The following is an 18,643-nucleotide window of genomic DNA, read 5'->3' as shown; positions in this document are numbered from 1 at the left end:
GACTTTTCTCTTTTGTTGTCCTTACCCATCTTGCCGATAGCTTTCTTGATGGCCTTACTTATCCTTAAGCCCTGGAACATTCAGGATCGGCCTTTTCAGGAGGGGTTTAGGGAAGAAGGCATAGTTAGATTAGTTGGCACTCAAAAAACGAATACCAGGTGCCTGTACTGTGAACCAGGGCTTTCATGCAGGAGGTACTGCAGATCATCTTGGCTAATAGAGAGTTGAATTCTTGATGTCATTTTTTTAAATCACATGAATGTTTGTAAACAAGAAGTAATATAGTACATGGTTGTCAGTGAAATGTTAGAATTGACCCTGAATATGTATGAGTTAATTGAAGAAAGAAATTAGTTGTCTGTGCAAACAGTTTTTAGAACCGTTTATGAGTTAGGGCAAATATTAACTGTATAAACTGTTTTGGCTCCACTTTGAACCCAGTCGTGCTGTCTGTGAGCATCTAATTTTTGTGGTTTTTTTTAAATTATGAAAATAAGATAACACATTGACAGGAGACCTGGAAAATACGAAACAAAGTTACATGTAATGTCACCATATATATTACAATTGTCTGTTTTAAGTCAATAAATTAAGATTTTTAGTTAGAGTTTCATTATCAAACTCTCAGAAATTATTAGAATGAATGTACAGAGGAGTACAAGAATATAGTAGACCTGAAAAGCACTATGAACCAATTTGATGTAATTAAAATTAATACAATTTTCACACAGCAGTAGGATACAAATTTTATTCAAGTTCCCATAGACTATAAACTAGGAGATATATCCAGAGACATAAGACCAGGTGCAGAAATTTTGTAGTCATAAAGTATTGATATTATACAGTCTGTTCTCTTTTTACTGTGGAATTATGTTAATCAATATCAAAAGGTATTTGAAAATAACCCACATGTTTTCTTCAAGTGCAGTGTGACCTTTACCAAGAGAGATCTTTGACTTAGCCATTGAAAGCCTCATCAAGTTAGAGGACTAAAAAACACAGAGGGTGACTGCAGAGAATCTTTCAAATGAGAAATGAATAGCAAAGCTACTTTAAAAAGCCCCATATATTGGGAAATTAAATGTCCACTTTTGAATGAGGAGTATATCTAAGATGCCATAACAAGGAAAATTACAAAATATTTGTAATAGAATAAAAGTGAAAAGAATTCACCAGAATTTTTTGCATGCAGCTGACACCGCTCAGTGCAATTAAAGACAATGTAGAGTCTTGAATAAGGTACAAGAACAAATAATGGACACTGGTGTAAAATTTTGTGAGATGTGAACAAAATCTGTACTTCAGTTAATAATACTGTATCACATGTTAATTTCTTTTCTTTTTTAATTTTTACAATGTTGTGTTGGTTTCTGCCATACAACAATGCAAATCAGGTGTAATTACAGATACATCCCTTCCTTCCCTAGCCTCCCTTCCCTGCCCCCATCCCATCCCTCCAGGTCATCACAGCACCACACTGGGCTCCCTGGGCTACACAGCAGCTTCTCACCAGTTATCCATCTTACATCCGATAGTGCACATATGTTGATGCTACTTTCTCCATTCATCTCACTCTCTCCTTCCCCCGCTGTATCCACAAGTCCATTCTGTATCTACATCTGCATCTCCTTTCCTTCTCTGCAAGTAAGTTCATCAATATCACTTTTTCTAGATTCCATATATACGTGTTAATACACTATATTTGTTTTTCTCCTTCTGACTTACTTAACTATAACAGATTCTAGGTTCATCCGCCTTGTTAGCATCTAATTTGTTACTTCATTCTGATCCTTAAGGCTTTCTTATTTCAGTGCTCTAGGACCTCAGGTTAATGTTGAATAAAAGTGGTATGGTGTTCCCAACCATACCAGGGGAAAGGTTTTCAGTGTTTCACCACTGAATTACTTGTTGTAGATTTTCTACAACAAGTTTGTAGAAAGTTGTTTTGTTGAAATTTTAAACGTCTCACTAACTACTTGGTTACTGAGTTTTTATTATGGGTCGAGAATAATATCATTTACGTTCTCTGCGTCTATAATAAAATACTGATGATTTATTTTTCTTTTATTTAAGTAGAGTTCATTACATTGGTTTATTTTTCAAATGTTAAAATAACCTCACATTGCTGCAATAAACTTTACCCTGCAGTGATGTCCTGTCTTTTCAGTGTATCATTGGATTCAACTTGCTGTTTTCATTTGGTAGTTTTTGCCTGTTAAGGAATTGGCTTGTACTTTTCTTAATAGTGTACTAGTTTTGGTGCTGAAGTATGCTGGTCTTCAAAACAAATTGGGAAGTGTTCTTTCTTGTTACCTGGAAAAGAGTAAAACTGGTTTATTTCTTTAAATGTTTGGGAAAGTTCACTAGTGAAGCCATTTGGGCCTGGAGGATGTTTGTGTTACCCAGTTTTTCTAGTTATTGGCAGAATTGGTCAGCAACAAAGTAGTCACATATTAGCGGCAAGAAAAAAAATCCCTGAATCAGTGATCTTTAAATCTTTTGTCTTGTGAGTTTATTAAAAGATATAAAGACACTTGTTTGCCTGTTTTTTTAAATAGTTTATTTCTCTAACATAGGAAAAATCACAACATTGATTGTATCTTCCTATTTTTTCTCTTTTTCATTTCTTTGGGTGGATGAGAAGGCAGCAGTCTGCTGAGCGGTGGCCGTGAGTCTGTCCTCGTAGAGTGGCGTGAGGCAGCAGAGAAGAATAAGGAGTTCCTCCCCCGCTTAGGAGCTACCATTGAACATATCTCAGTGTCACCAGCTGGGGATTTGTTCTGTACCTCACATTCCGATAACAGTAAGTCTGAATTTGTTGTCGTGAGGAAATATGATTTTGTGTAATGTCATAAATTAGCTAGCGTCTGTAGGGAATGGAAAATAGCAAACTAACAGTAGCATAGGATTTAACCAGCATTTTTTTCTCTTCCATTTCTCATCTTTTCTCCACCCTTTTCTTGCCCTTAGATGCCACCAGAATCCTACGTTTCCAAAGTTGTGTTTATGAGAGTGTAGGGCTAAGTGTATTTGGTTATTGTTGTGCCACTTACATTTAAAGATCTTTTTCTTGTGGGATGATTGGGGGAATAAAAGAAGGGTTTTGAAATGGGCGTTTGTGTTTTTACAATATAATGGCATTTTCGTAAGAATGCTGTGAGGTTTTCCTTTGGTATAACCATTATCTCAGTGTGAGAGCTGTTATCTCAGTGTGGGATTTTGACAGAAATGGAGGCAGTCTTGTGATTCCTCCAAAGCATTTAGTTATCCTGTTATAACTCAGCTGAGATGTGAATTCCACAGCCCACTGCTTTGTTTCCCTTCAGCAGAGAGCATGGCTGAACAATCCATTAGTGCAGTGATTCATTTCAAAGTAAACTGTAACCATCTTTTTTAGGGCAAATAAGTTTCTGAATTAACATTTTCAATGTAGTCATAGTCACAGCAGAAAACTTAGAGGTTCCAACAGGGAATGAAAGGTGGGATGAAAAGCCCTCATCCCACCCCTAGTTTAGTCCTAACTAGAGTCCTAACTCTCCAGTCACACCCCAAGAACATACTCAATTGTCTTTATATTCTGATATATATCAGAAGAATATAAATTCACCTTTTTTTTGCCTTGAAATTTGACTCGTTTATGTTGAACTGTTTGTTTTTACCCATAGAGATAACAATCATTCAGCGAAACCTTGAGGCGTCTGCAGTAATCCAAGGCCTGGTGAAAGGTACTGTAGACCTTTGGCTGTGGAATGGTGTACATTTTTTAAAGTGAATATCTTTCTGATTTCAGCTACTGTTCATCACTTCTTTTGCAGACAGAAGTATCTTTACCGGTTTGATGGTTGACCCAAGAACTAAAGCTTTGGTTTTGAATGGGAAACCTGGCCACCTGCAGTTTTATTCTCTCCAAAGTGATAAACAGTTATACAATGTAAGATTTTGATGCAATAGCTAATCTTAAAACTAGTGAAAGTTTTTACAGCACCCACTGAGGTCAGGTAACTTTTTGTGACTTCTTAAGACTCTGTGCCTGTGTTATTTAAACATTGTATTATCAGTTGTTTACAGCATGATCCTAATGAGGCCATGGGTGCAGATGAAGTCTGCCTGTAAAAGCCAGTCAGCACTATTGTGTAGGCTCTTACTGTATTGTTTCAGACAACACTAGTTAACTGTTACACACATCTCTACCTTTGAGTCACAAGGGTGAGATATGAGAATATGTGGATTGAGAGCACAGACATGTCTGTGTTTTGTGCAAAACAGTGTCATATGTGCATACTGAAGGTAAAATTTTCAGGGTAGATTAAAGAGCAACACTTTCTGTAATGCTGATAAATGCAGTCCCGACTTTCCACTTGTTCTTTTGTGCCCCACAGTACCCTTTATAGATTTCTATTACAGCCTCTCTAACATTTTATCTCTTTCCCTCCAACACCTTTTAACCTCTCAAAGAAAGAAAGCTTATTGATCTTTGTACATTTCTAGTACAATGCCTGGAAATAGTAGACACTTAATATATTTTTAGTAAGTAGATGTAGATGAGGAAATAGAATAAAGGAAACAATTAGAAATGTTCGTCTGTTTACATATTGTTCTTTTTTCACTCATTAAAAATTGTAGGTTTTATTTTTGCTCTCTTTGTTTCTAGTGATGTGAAATCTAGTCTTGAGATTTTATATAAAACTATTTGAAACAAAAAGAAAAACATTACTGTAATCTAAGGTTCTGTTCTAAAATTTATAAATGGAGCATAATCATTACTAAAATTCAAGATCATTGAAAAATTATCACTGCTGAATTTGTTATATGCTTCATTTTTTAATGGCAATTTTGATCATAAGTAATGGTTAGTTCATTTTTGTCTAAAAGCCTATTACTGTCGATTCCAGAAGGTGTCTATGATGTGGTCAATTAATATTCCTTGAATGCTTTAACATTTACGTATTTACATTAATAAAAATTTTGGATTTTTTTTAACCCATCAGTTAGATATTATACAGCAAGAATATATCAATGATTCTGGTCTGATCCAAATTGAGCTAACAAAGGCTGCATTTGGCTGCTACGGAAATTGGCTTGCAACGGTGGAACAACGTCAAGAGAAGGAAACTGAGCTTGAGTTGCAAATGAAACTATGGATGTATAATAAGAAAACACAAGGGTAATATTACCTATATAGCTGTTTGATTTCAGAGCAGAAAATTATTTGACTTTTTAGCTTGTGGTTTCAGTTATTGGTCTTTTTGATGCATTTATATTAAGAGAAATGAAGGAAGTGTTACTCCTCTAATAAAGCCTTTAAGCTTTCTGCTCTGAGAAAGCATTGGTGTCCTCCAAGTTATGAGTCACTTCATTGCATAAATGAGGAAACATGGAGAAGTGACACCCCCCGAGGACACACCTAATTCCAGGCAAATCCAGGATTAGAATGCAGCTGTCTTTATTCCTTGGCTCTTTTATTGATGTTATTCTACCTTCTTTGGGAAAATGACAGTTGTAGGTGGTGGAAGTGTGGTGTGGTGTAGTTCGACTAGATAAGCTTCTCATAGTATGGCTGTAATAGCTGTTTTATCAAGTCCTTGCTTGTCAAGAACGAGGCTTAGTGCTCTGTGCCAGTTATCTTATGAATCTTCACAAGATAAGCCTGCTGTTGCATTTTACAGGTGAGGGAACAGTCCCTCCATACCACTCGCATAACCTGGACTTTTTAAAAATCTGTCAGCCAGACAGGACCACTGCCCTGATACTCTAGAAAACAGTGCTATCATGAGTTCCTTTCATTCACACCAGTGTTCTGTCGAGGCAGAAACAAACTCTGGGAGGTAGTTTGGGTGACTTATTAAATACTGACCAGGGCAGTTTGAAATGGATAGGGTTGTTTCTGTACCTTCTTGCCACAAGGAGGAGCTTTATAGCCATTTGCTTTTTTGCTTTTCTTCAAAATAGTGAGGTATATGTGTTCTACAGTTTTCCTGTACTTCAGTGTAGTACCTTTCAAGTATCATGTTTTGACAGACCCCTATTTTATACTCATTCTGTACCAGTAAGTTGACACTACGTAATCATCTATGTTAATGTAAGTTACACGAGGCCAGAGGTAGTGTGCTGGAACTCTTTGCGTCTTTTGGCTGTTAGTGACAGAGCACTCAATTGTTGGTCATTCTGGGTGGTAATATATAAGTTGCCTATTCTTAAAGATTCTATTGGAAAATGTGCAACTTGTAAGGAGTTCTTAATACTCAATGATAGTATATCATATTGTCCTGGTATAAAAATAAATTGGTTTCCTTCCTACTAGGTTTGTTCTTAATACAAAGGTTAACATGCCACATGAGGACCGCATCACAGCTCTCTGTTTCTGTAATGCAGAAAAATCTGAAAACTCCACGTTGGTTACAGCAAGTAAAGATGGTCACTTCAAAGTGTGGACATTAACAGATGATTCTGATATATACAGTAAGTTGCTTAAATATAGTATATGCATATATAGCATACAAGTTTAAGAATTGATATGTTTAACTCTCATGAAAATTATATCCATTCTGGGAGGATTTTTTCAACTATAATTCTGTACACCATTGCCTAATTTCAAATGATTTGAGAAATAAAATTTTTACATTCCTTCTTTCCAAAATCTTTACTTATTTTATGACATTCTTGATTAATTGTGTGGTAATTACTCCGTTCTGTGACGGAAGAGTTTAAAAAAAAAAAAGTTACTCCCTTTTGCAGTTACTCCCTTTACTGTTCCACTAGAGGAAGGCCAAGGTCTCTTGGAAAGGATACAAATTTCATATCAGTCAATGATTTGTAACTAAATTTGGGGGAGGAAAGTTTTTTGTTGCTTCTCTGTTTTTTAATCTGTGTGTCTAATAAATTCCCTAAAATGTTATCTAGCATTATACTATGTCTGTGCTCTGTATTTCCACAGAAAAGGCTGTTGGCTGGACCTGTGACTTTGTGGGTAGTTATCATAAATACCAAGCAACTAACTGTTGTTTCTCTGAAGATGGCTCGTTGCTAGCAGTTAGTTTTGAAGAAATAGTTACAATATGGGATTCAGAGACTTGGGAACTTAAATGTACATTTTGTCAACGAGCTGGGAAAATAAGGTAGGTAAATAAATGGGAGAGTATAAACTACTGGATTTTTTTAAATTCAAACAAGTCTTTCTACATAAACTTTAATAATAATTTATGCTTTCTCCAAAGGCATGCTGTGTGTCAGTGGTGCCAGCAGCTCATCAAAATACTGGGAAGCTACGAAATGCTGTGTTTATGAGCCATGTGCATTAGTTTTCTTGGTTGTACTACATAGTAATAGATGCCATGCATAAGCCTCAGTAGATGCAGACAGTGTTTACTTTCTCTGCATCTTCATAAAAGCAACGTTATGGTCAAACTTCATTATTTTTAATAATGGCAAGGGAATTAAAAATAATATCTTCCATTTTATTTCAGGTCACTTGAGCATTTGAGGACAGAATGGCAATTGTTTCTGATTTTAACATATCTAATTCTGAATTTACTTTATAAAACTTCACAATTCATATTGCAAATCTGCCTCTTGAGGCAAAAAAAAAAGCATAAAAGGTTTTAAGTAACTTGGTATGTTTCACATACATATTCTCTATATGTGCCAATTACTATACTGTACAGCATATTAGAAAAGAATTGGTCGTCAAATCTGTTTTCCTAAAGAAAAAAAATAGCTGTATAAACCTTTCCTTTTGTGCTCCTTACCCCCTTTTTCTGCAGGATAATTATGAACAAAAATATATGTGTGTATCTAAAAGTCTGCATTGCACAAAACTAGTACTGTGCAGGAAATCTGCAGTCCTTTGTAACTGAGTGTGGTAGAACTAACTTGTTATCTTCCTTGTTTTAATCTAGGGCGGAAAGTCTGCAGTCTTCTGCAACTGAGTGTGGTAGAACTAACTTGTTACCTTCCTTGTTTTAGTATAAAGCAAGAAGTCAGCAGTCCTTTGTAACTGAGTATGGTAGAACTAACTTGTTACCTTCCTTGTTTTAATTTAGGGTGGGAAGTCTGCAGTCCTTTGTAACCATGTGGTAGAACTAAATTGTTAACTTCTTTGTATTAATCTAGGCACCTTTGCTTTGGGAGATTGACTTGTTCCAAGTATCTTCTTGGTGTCACTGAAAATGGCATTCTCTGCTGTTGGAATCTGCTCAGTTGTGCATGTAAGATATTTTTTGCTATAAAGTGATATCAGAGCACATAGGAAAATTTGGAGTGCTATGCCTGTAATAATAGACTTTGATTATAGTTGACTCTTGAGTGATGCGGAGTTAGGGTCATTGACCCTCTGCACAATCAAAAATTCACGTATAACTTAGAGACAGCCCTCTGTGGAGTCAACCAGCCTTGGACTGAACAGTGCTGTAACATTTGCTGTTTTAAAAGTCTATGTATATGTGTACCCGCTCAGTTCAAATCCGTGTTATTCAAGGTCAGCTGTGTTTATAAATTGCCTAGTTTTCAACATCAACTTCCATTGTCCTCGCTTTTTTCCCCAGTGTCTTCAGTGTGGATGACTCTGCTGCCCCCCATATTCTCCACCCTCATAACAATTTGTGGAAAGTTTCTCTAATTCTTAATGCACATTAACCTGCAGTGCCCTGTCAGCATTAAATTTGAATGGAGCCTATTAACAGTCCTCCTACCAAACATGGACTCTGTGGCATTTTACTTATTCAAGTATGTTTGGAAGGCATAGTGGTTGCTTAGTAGTAATGAATGTTTATAACTTTTTTATATTCTCTACAATGATGCTGGTTAACATTTTGCCCACATTTAGCAGTAGTGGAAAAGCATCAGACCATAGTTGCACTGAAATAATAACCATTTCATTGTATGTGGAAGAAATACTCTGTTTTTTTCCTTCCTGCCCCTCGTCTTAGTGCAGATTTCCACAGATAATTTCAGTATGTTGACTGTATATTATCTGGAAGCATAAAATCCCTCTCCCTAAGAATAATAAAATTGATTGTCCCAATAAATATTGAGTACCTACTTTAAGAAAGCTTTTGGTAAATCTCTTCTTAGAAGTGAATCCCTTTTTCCCCCAGTGGAATGGAGTACGAAATTAAATGTGAGAGTTATGGAACCTGATCCCAATTCAGAGAATATTGCTGCAATCGCTCAGTCTTCTGTGGGTTCAGACTGTAAGTACACACATTCTTTGATAGAAGAAATCTGTCACCTAAATTTTCTTTTTAACATCTTTAATGTAATTTGAGTTAAACTTAACTTCAGATCAGAAGCCACTTGCCTGACCACTGCTCTTCCTTGAGTTCCAACTTGAGGACATCCCTCATTTTTCAGCATGTCATCTCTTACTTGGTCTTCAAAATCCAAGAGAGATTTCACTTCTCTGAAGGATTTTCAAACCACCCCCAACCCCCCAAGGAGCTTTAATCATTCCTTCTTTGTGATCTTAAAGCTCCACAGATCTCTGTTCTAGAGCTTAAGACAAAGTACTTCTGTAGTGTTTTGTCTGTTTTCTGCAGTTGGCCCTGCTCTCAGAAATAAGAATTTTTCTTTCTCTTTTTCATCTTCAAAGCCCTCGTTCTAACCTGCTTGACATATAGTAGGCATTCACATAGATACTTGTTGAATCAAAGCCTAAAATAATCATGACCTGGGCCATTTACTCAATGGGGTAAGTCCCAGGGTGAATGTGGTCCTCCAATCTGAGGCTAGAGCTAACCTTTGCAGGCAAAATGTTATTGTCTGGTTTTTTTTCCTCTAGTGTTTGTATTTAAACCTAGCGAGCCAAGGCCACTGTATATTCAAAAGAATATCTGCAGAGAGGAAGTCTTGTGGGGAGTGTTTGTTCCCCGAGATGTCCCTGAATCATTCACCTCAGAAGCTTACCAGTGGCTGAACAGATCCCAGTTTTACTTCCTAACAAAATCACAGGTAACCATCCACCTCAGAAAAGGCGGTCATTTAGTATGTGAAATAGTTTTATTATTACCCCTTCTCTCACTACCTACCTCAACCCACTGCCAAATCATCTAATATGCTCAGTACAGTCATATTACTGGTGGGAGTATATTAGCCCCCACCTTTAAGGCTCCTTCTTGTATTCATTCATTCCGTGACAGTAAAAAAGATATGATCTAAAAGATAGAGTATTTTGAATTGTATTTTTTAGAATGGGCTGTTTTTAAATTTTGTATTTGATTTACTATAAAGAAATCAGTGGCTTAAATTAGATCCATCAATTGATTTTTTTTTTTAATATATGATCTTTCAGAACTGTCTTAGAACTGTCACAGCAGTTACTAAATACATTTTCTGTGAGCATATATATATCAGCATGAAAAGTTGACATCATTGTCTAACTTTAATATCTAGTTTATATTTTGCATCACTAACTGACCTCTCTTTTCAGAGTTTGTTGACATTCAGTACACAGTCTCCAGAAGAGAAACTCACACCCACAAGCAAACAGGTACGTTCTGCTCACTTGTAGCTCAGATCATGCACGTTGCCTCCCTGCAAAGATCAGGTGATCTTTCAGAACTCAGCTATGACAAAATGTTTTACCTGCCCTGAAGTGGAGTTTTAAATTATATACTTAGAAACTACTTGCTTCATTTGATGTCATAGGGGTTTTGAAAATGTAGTTTTAATTTGTAATATCAGTAATATGTGCTTGTGATCCAAAGAATCAGATAATTTTATGAGACTTTTGTGAGAAAACTTGAACTTCACCACCAAGTGCCATTACCCTCAAAGATACTCTCAACTTTTTAGTTGAAGTTTTTATTTACCTCCCTGTCTCTAAGAAACATGTTTATATTGCTAATTCTGGATTTTTCAGAACTAGGCATTAGATTTGGTATTTTCTAATTGTGATCTATTAAAGTTGAAATTTCTTTCACACCCCTCCCCCCAGATACACAACATACACCCACATACATTCTGTCCCTAATCTTTCCAGTATAGATAAATCTTAAATTTATCTTAGATCACTGTTCCTCCTTAAAAATGTTAACACAATTCATAACTAAGCCATGCGGTAACAAACAGGTGGTTTTTCCTTTTGTGACCAGCTTCTTTTATCTGGAGTTTATGATTGCTTATCTTTTCATTTGCTCAGTTGCCTATTCTCATCCAGTGAAAGTGAGAGTGTTAGTCGCTCAGTCATGTCCAACTCTTTGCGACCCCATGGACTGTAGCCCACCAGGCTCCTCCGTCCATGGAATTTTCCAGGCCAGAATACTGGAGTGGGCAGCCATTCCCTTCTCCAGGGATCTTCCCGACCCAGGGATCACACCCAGGTCTCCTGCATTGCGGGCACCTAATTCACCACCAGACTCTATCCTAGTTGTGTAAGTCCTCTCATGATTTTCATATTAGGTATTCTGAGTCTTGAAGAAATATTTTCAAGAGCCTCTGACCTGCTTTATTCGGAACTGATTTCCCTATTATAAACCTAAAACCTGCTGCATAGTAGTCATATTAGGATCTGCATTTGCTGCCATTCTGGGGATTCAGTCACCTCTACTGTAATAGATCCTGTGGTTTATCTCTTGCTTTGGTTCCTCCTTTGCTTTGGTAAATATCTCCCTGTTGGTGCATGGGAAGTAAATTTAAGACATTGCAGATTTGGACTTGTTTTTATTCTCTCCCATTTGATTGGTTGGTTATGTAGAATTCTAGGTTGAAAATCATTTTGTCTTAGAACTTTGAAGATACTGTTAAACTTTGTCTGTAACCTGACTTCATTTTCTCTGAAAATTCATTGAATTCTTCAGCATTTTTTTGTTGATCATTACTGTATGCTCTAGACATTTGGGGTATCAGTGAATGGAAGGGTCAAGTCTCTAAATTTGTAGTGTTACAGTCTAATAGGAAGGTATAGATAATAAACATTAAGCAAAATATATAGTATTTTAGAAAGTGATTCTTTTTCTCCCGTTTTTTATAGTATGAGAGATTTCTTCTTGTTTTTCATCTGATCTTAATGTGTATATATATATACACACACACACATATTTGGGGTTTGTTTGTTGTCTCTCTTGTATGGTTTATTTCCATTAGGTTTTTTATTTTCAATCTGTTTTGGAGATTTTCATCAGAGTCTGATGATTCTTGGCTGTCTGCTTTTAATTAAAAGTGAGCAAGATCACCAGTTGAAAGTTCGCCTGGATGGAACTTGACCTCTGGTCTCCACTAGCTGACTGAGCTATTAGTAGAAAATCTCTGAAGTCATTATTTTTAGAACTTTTTCTCTTAGACTGGTCATTATTACCCAGATAAACTTCTTCCAAGTTCTTGCCTGAAAGATGTCACCTGACTGCCAGCATTGTGAGAAGCACCCTCTGTGGACCACAACTGCCTTCAGCTGTGCAGCCACCCTCACCGCTCCACACACCAAGCTGTCCAGTCCAAAGACACACTTTGCTTTACTCTTCAAGGAACATAACTGGCAGCCTTCTGCTGAGGCTGAGGAGGAGATCTGGAAATCTGAGAGCTCTCAAAATAGACTTTAACTGGGCTAACTGGTTTTCTTGGTTGTTTTGTTTGTTTGTTTGTTTTAGCTTTTTTCAGAGGTACTATTAGTACCAATTCTTGAGCATTGTGAGATTCTACAGCATAAATTTGGAGAAGGAAATGGCAACCCACTCCAGTATTCTTACCTGGAGAATCCCATGGACAGAGGAGCCTGGCAGGCTACAGTCAAGGGGTCACAAGAGTTGGACACAACTTAGTGACTAAACCAGCACCACCACAGCATAAATTGGGGTGGTGCTTAGCTTTTTCCACCACCAGCTTAGAATCCTGTTCTCTTGGGTCTACTAGGTTAGTTACCACCCTTCAGCCTGCTTTCCACTTTCCACATCACCCAGTTTCTTTATTGCTGTAGATTTATGCCCTTTTGAAAACCCCTTTGTAGGACTGGGGGAAGAAGTAGGGGTAGATGTCCATTTTGTTCTGTCATCTAAGTGTCCACTGTTGGCTTTTCTCAGAGTAAATGGACTAGTCTCAGTTGCTTTACTTGTGAAGTGAAAGAATCATACAAGATAATACCTACAATTCCTTTCATCCGTGTTATTTTATTACTGTAATACTTGGATCAGAGGCAGTTCCTCCTTTTTTATTGAAACTATTTCCCTGTTCTTAAACCCTTACAGCTATTAGCAGAAGAAAGTCTTCCAACAACCCCATTTTATTTCTTATTGGGAAAGCACAGGCAGCAGCAACAGAATGACAAGTTGAATGAAACTTTGGAGAAGGAGCTGGTACAGCTGCCCTTAACAGAAAACGTCCCTGCACTTAGTGAAGTAAGTCATTGTTGATCACAGAAGTCTATCATAATACTGAAATGGACAGTACCTATGGACATGGGTTACATGCAGCAAAGCACTTTAACTAAAGTTGGAATTTTTGTATAATCAATCTGTAACAAATAATGTTTAGATAATCATTTGTATATTGTGCAACTTTAATTCTCAAACTAAATGGCATAAAATTTAGGATTTCTCATGGGGTCGGAGAAGGGGTTGTTTGCGTAAAAGTAGGAGTTCTTTGGTTTTTCATCAACAGAACCTGGTGTCTATAAAAGCCTTGGCATTTCCTCTTTTCAAATGAAACCCTGTTTTTCGGTTTTACTCTAGCTTCTTCGCACTCCAGCCCATGTACTGCCATCTGCTTCTTTCCTCTGCTCCATGTTTGTAAACTCATTGCTGCTGTCTAAGGAGACTAAGAGGTAAGGCAGTTCATTAGATGTGTTCAGATACTCTGTTTTGAGAAACAGGATGGTTTGTGATATCATTGATCAGGAAATTCTTTCCCTGTGTTTCTTTTTCAGCTTTAACCTGTATTTACAGGGTATAGAATTACTAAGTCAAATAAAATAAAAGTGTAAAAAAAAAAGTGTATTCAGTAACAAGAATTTTCATTAATATTGTTCATATGATTTTTTTCATAAGTATCTTAAATTACAAAGTTATTATTTAGAAATTTTTTTCAATAGTTATTGCATTTTATTCTGTTATTGTTGAAGTGCTGAAGAAAATCCTAATGATGTCGATATGGAAGAAGAAAAAGAAAGTGATGATTCAGATGAAGAAAATAATTTCACTGAAAAGATCCAGGATACAAATAACACAGATTTGGAAGAAGACATTATACATCAGTTGTCAAAATCAGAAGAAAAGGAACTGAAAAAATTTAGGAAAGTAGACTACAGCTGGATAGCTGCTCTTTAAGCCTTGCGGAATGAGGGAGGGTTTTGCACTCTGTTGTGTTTTGATTCGTTTTTGTTGTATGTTGATACTCCACAAATCTATTTAAATGTTATTTCTGTACTTGAGATGTTAAATATAAACAGGCTTTACTTTTAAATAACTGGTAATATGAAGTTGTGTTTACATCATGTTTTACAGTTGCCATATACATCATCTCATGTCACCTGTCAGCCTTAAAGGAGAGCTGGAAGTTGAACTTACACAGCGTAAGCCCCCTTATCTGCAATTTGGAGATATAAGAAGTTTTTTAAGGTTTTGTAGATAGTGTTTTAATTTCAGAATTCATTTGGTGGCCAAGTATGACTTGAACTGAGGTTCTCTACAGTTTTGATTCATCTGTCTTGTATATTTCTCATAGAGAAATTTAGGGAAATGATGTGATTATGGTGGTATTTCACAGACTTCACTGAGGATGTTATATAATACAAGCTGCCTAAAATCTGAAAAACTAAGTGCACATCATCTGACCCCATACCTTTCAGAGAAGGTGTCTACTATACTTGTAAATACGGTGTTCATGACAGCCTTAGAGCCAATAAGAAGAGATAGTGTTACTCTGTTCATGTTACTGTGTCTGCTTAGGCACATAACAATCACTTTGGAGTTTTCCAATTCAATGATACTCTTCTGTAAAATCTATATTAAAATGTTAATGCAAAAACAAGTGAACACATCATAAGTGCACATCTCAGGGAATGTTCACAGATTTGCTATAAGTGGCTTTTTTTTTTAATATGTTTTATGTTTTAGATTCTATTTCTACTATTTTGGGAGTTTACACTTTTATATTAATACTCAGTGAGAGTAACCTTATATATTTCTATAATACACTTAAACATCTATACGATTTATAGACTTAGAGAGTGTCTTCTACTGACTATCTACTATGGTGGTGAAAATAGTACATTTAATGTCCCTTCATGTCTCTTTATGGCCACTCCAGTTATTTGGTCGTTTTGTTGGTTTTCATGGATGTTAAACACTGTTGAATAAATTGGTACAAAGCAGAACAATTATGGATCTTTTTTTCTCTTGTCACACAGTGTCCCTTGCTCTGTTCTTTTCAGATAGGGGTGTGGAAAAATGAAGATTACAGATTTGATTCCTGCACTTATCCTATTGTAATTTTGTTGAAAGTTCTATCTCGAGGTTCAGTTCAACTTCTTGAGGGTATAGCTTGTGATCTTAAAATTGCCTTTGTATTTTCTTAATTATTTCTTTCACTTAATTCATTAGCTTCATTGAATACATCACTTGTAGTCAGAAGATGGCAGAACTGAGGTCTCTGGCCAAGGAGCTACTAGAAAAGAACATAGGAAATGGAGTATGCTTGAACATTTTGCTCTTAGCCATTCACTCCCTTAGAGCCTCTGCTCTATTTTCTCTTCTGATCTCTGTTCCAACTGAATGTGGCTTTCAAGATTCAGGCAAATGTTTATTTAAAAAAAATAGCATTGTAAGTCTTTTTATTGTGCTTTAACTTATTACATTGTTTTTTTCCTTTTTGATTTTTTTTTATTGAAGGATAATTGCTTTATAGAATTTTGTTGTTTTCTGTCAAACCTCAACATCAATCAGCCATAGGTATACACATATATCCCCTCCCTTGTGAACCTCCCTCCCATCTCCCTCCCATTCACCCCTTTAGATTGATACAGAGCCCCTGTTTAAGTTTCCTGAGCCGTACAGCAGATTCCCGTTGGCTATCTATTTTATGTATGGCAATGTAAGTTTCCATGTTATCTTTCCATATATCTCACCCTCTCCTCCCCTCTCCCCATGTCCGTAAGTCTATTCTCTATGTCTCTCCGCTGCTGCCCTGAAAATAAATTCATCAGTGCCATTTTTCTAGATTCCGTAAATATGCATTACAATACTGTATCTTTCTCTTTCTGACTCACTTCACTCTGTATGATAGGTTCTAGGTTCATCTACCTCATCAGAACTGACGCAAATGTGTTCCTTTTTATGGCTGAGTAATATTCCACTGTGTATATGTACCACGACTTCTTTATCCATTCGTCTGTCAATGGACATCTAGGTTGCTTCCATGTTTTACCTATTGTAAGTAGTGCTGCAGTGAACAACGTGATACATGTGTCTTTTTCAGTTTTGGTTTCCTCAGGGTATATGCCTAGGAGTAGGATTGCTGGGTCATTTGGCACTTTTATTCCTGTTTTTTTAAGGAATCTCCATACCGTCTTCTATAGTAGCTGCATCAATTTACATTCCCACCAACAGTGTAAGGGCATTCCCTTTTCTCCACACCCTCTCCAGCATTTATTGTCTGTAGACTTTTTCATGATGGCCATTCTGACCAGTGGGAGGTGATATCTCATTGTAGTTTTGCATTCCTCTAATAATGAGCGGTGTTGAGCATCTTTCATGTGTTTGTTAGCCATCTTTATGTCTTCTTTAGAGAAATGTCTGTTTAGATCTTTTTCCCACTTTTTGATTGGGTTGTTTGTTTTACTGGCATTGAATTGTATGAGCTGCTTGTATATTTTTAAAATTAATCCTTTGTCAGTTGTTTTGTTTGCTATTATTTTCTCCCATTCTGAGGGTTGTCTTTTCACCTTGCTTATGGTTTCCTTTGCTGTGCAAAAACTTTTAAGTTTAATCAGGTCCCACTTGTTTATTTTGTTTTTATTTCCATTACTCTGGGAGGTGGGTCATAGAGGATCTTGCTTTGATTTATGTCATTGAGTGTTCTGCCTGTTTTCCTCTAAGAATTTTAGAGTTTCTGGTCTTACGTTTAGGTCTTTAATCCATTTTGAGTTTATCTTTGTGTATGGTGTTAGGAAGTGTTCTAATTTCATTCTTTTACAAGTAAGTGTGTGCATGCTAAGTCGCTTCAGTCATGTCTGACTCTGCAACCCCATGGACTGTAGCCCACCAGGCTCCTCTGTCCATGGGATTCTCCAGGCAAAAATACTGGAGTAGGTTGCAGTGCCCTTCTCCAGTCTTTTACATGTAGCTGTCCAGTTTTCCTAGCACCATTTATTGAAGAGGCTGTCTTTGCCCCATTGTATATACTTGCCTCCTTTGTCAAAAATAAAGTACCCACAGGTGCATGGGTTTATTTCTGGGATTTCTATCTTGTTCCATTGGTCTACATTTCTGTTTCTGTGCCAGTACCCTACTGTCTTTATGACTGTAGCTTTGTAGTATAATCTGAAGTCAGGAAGGTTGATTGCTCCAGCTCCATTCTTCTTTCTCAAGGCTGCTTTGGCTATTCAGAGTCTTTTTTGTTTCCATATGAATTGTGAAATTTTTTGTTCTAGTTCTGTGAAAAATGCCATTAGTAATTTGATAAGGATTGCATTGACTCTGTAGATGGCATTTGATAGTATAGTCATTTTCACAATATTGATTCTTCCTACCCAGGAACATGGAATATCTCTCCATCTGTTTATGTCGTCTTTGATTTCTTTCATCAATGTCTTATACTTTTCTGTGTACACTTCTGTTGTCTCCTTAAGTTTATTCCTAGATACTATGATGAGGTAGGTTCCTTCTATGCCCATGTTTTGAAGAGTTTAAATCATAAATGGGTGCTGAATTTTGTCAAAGGGTTTCTGCATCTATAGAGATGATCATACGGTTTTTATCTTTCAGTTTGTTAATATGGTTTATCACACTGACTGATTTCTGTATATTGAAGAATCCTTGCATTCCTGGACTAAACCCAACTTGATCATGGGGTATGAGTTTTTTGATGTGTTGCTGAATTCTGTTTGCTAAAATTTTGTTGAAGATTTTTGCATCTATGTTCATCAGTGATATTGGCCTGTAGTTTTCTTTTTGTATGTTGTCTTTGTCTGGTTTTGGTGTCAGGGTGATGGTGGCCTCATAGAATGAATCTGGAAGTGTTCCTTCCTCTAAAATTTTTTGAAAGTGTTTTAGAAGGATAGGCATTAGCTCTTCTCTAAATGTTTGATAGAATTCTCCTATGAAGCCATCTGGTCCTGGGCTTTTGTTTTTTGGGAGATTTTTGATCACAGCTTCAATTTCAGTGCTTGTAGTTGGGTTGTTCATGATTTCTATTTCTTCTTGGTTCAGTCTTGGAAGATTGAACTTTTCTAAGAATCTCTCCATTTCTTCCAGGTTATCTATTTTATTGCCATATACTTGTTCATAATAGTCTCTTATAATCCTTTGTATTTCTGCATTGTCTGTTGTAACCTCTCCTTTTTCATTTCTAATTTTGTTGATTTGATTCTTCTCTTTTTTCTTCATGAGTCTGGCTAAAGGTTTGTCAGTTCTGTTTATCTTCTCAAATAACTAGCTTTTAGTTTTATTTATCTTTACTATTGTTTCTTTTATTTCTTTTTCAGATACTTCTGCTCGGATCT

At 36.4% G+C, this 18,643-nt stretch overlaps 1 protein-coding gene across 4 annotated transcripts in view; it reads left to right on the top strand.

Annotated features, from left to right (window-relative positions):
* Positions 1–15,298, top strand: part of WDR75 (WD repeat domain 75) — a 34,496-nt gene extending 19,198 nt beyond the window's left edge. Inside the window, exons 9-22 of one of the 4 annotated variants that reach the window (XM_081579381.1) lie at positions 2,645–2,803; positions 3,666–3,725; positions 3,816–3,931; positions 4,989–5,164; positions 6,302–6,459; positions 6,935–7,115; positions 8,110–8,204; positions 9,093–9,188; positions 9,776–9,945; positions 10,424–10,483; positions 13,173–13,322; positions 13,656–13,747; positions 14,045–14,219; positions 14,427–15,298. In XM_081579381.1, coding sequence (XP_081435507.1) covers positions 2,645–2,803; positions 3,666–3,725; positions 3,816–3,931; positions 4,989–5,164; positions 6,302–6,459; positions 6,935–7,115; positions 8,110–8,204; positions 9,093–9,188; positions 9,776–9,945; positions 10,424–10,483; positions 13,173–13,322; positions 13,656–13,747; positions 14,045–14,219; positions 14,427–14,465 — 1,727 coding nt within the window. In that variant the 3' untranslated portion in view covers positions 14,466–15,298. Of the gene's footprint in view, positions 1–2,644; positions 2,804–3,665; positions 3,726–3,815; positions 3,932–4,988; positions 5,165–6,301; positions 6,460–6,934; positions 7,116–8,109; positions 8,205–9,092; positions 9,189–9,775; positions 9,946–10,423; positions 10,484–13,172; positions 13,323–13,655; positions 13,748–14,044; positions 14,386–14,426 lie in introns of those variants that run through there. The other 3 variants (XM_081579382.1, XM_081579383.1, XM_081579385.1) reach the window with 3 other exon arrangements.
* Positions 15,299–18,643: the final 3,345 nt, after the last annotated feature.

The sequence above is a fragment of the Giraffa tippelskirchi genome, chromosome 3 (genome assembly GCF_054371585.1).
Source record: "Giraffa tippelskirchi isolate mGirTip1 chromosome 3, T2T-mGirTip1v1.2.pri, whole genome shotgun sequence".
Lineage (NCBI taxonomy): Eukaryota > Metazoa > Chordata > Mammalia > Artiodactyla > Giraffidae > Giraffa > Giraffa tippelskirchi.
The sequence above is the reverse complement of the archived record's forward strand: the minus strand, read 5'-3'. Positions and strand labels throughout refer to the sequence as shown.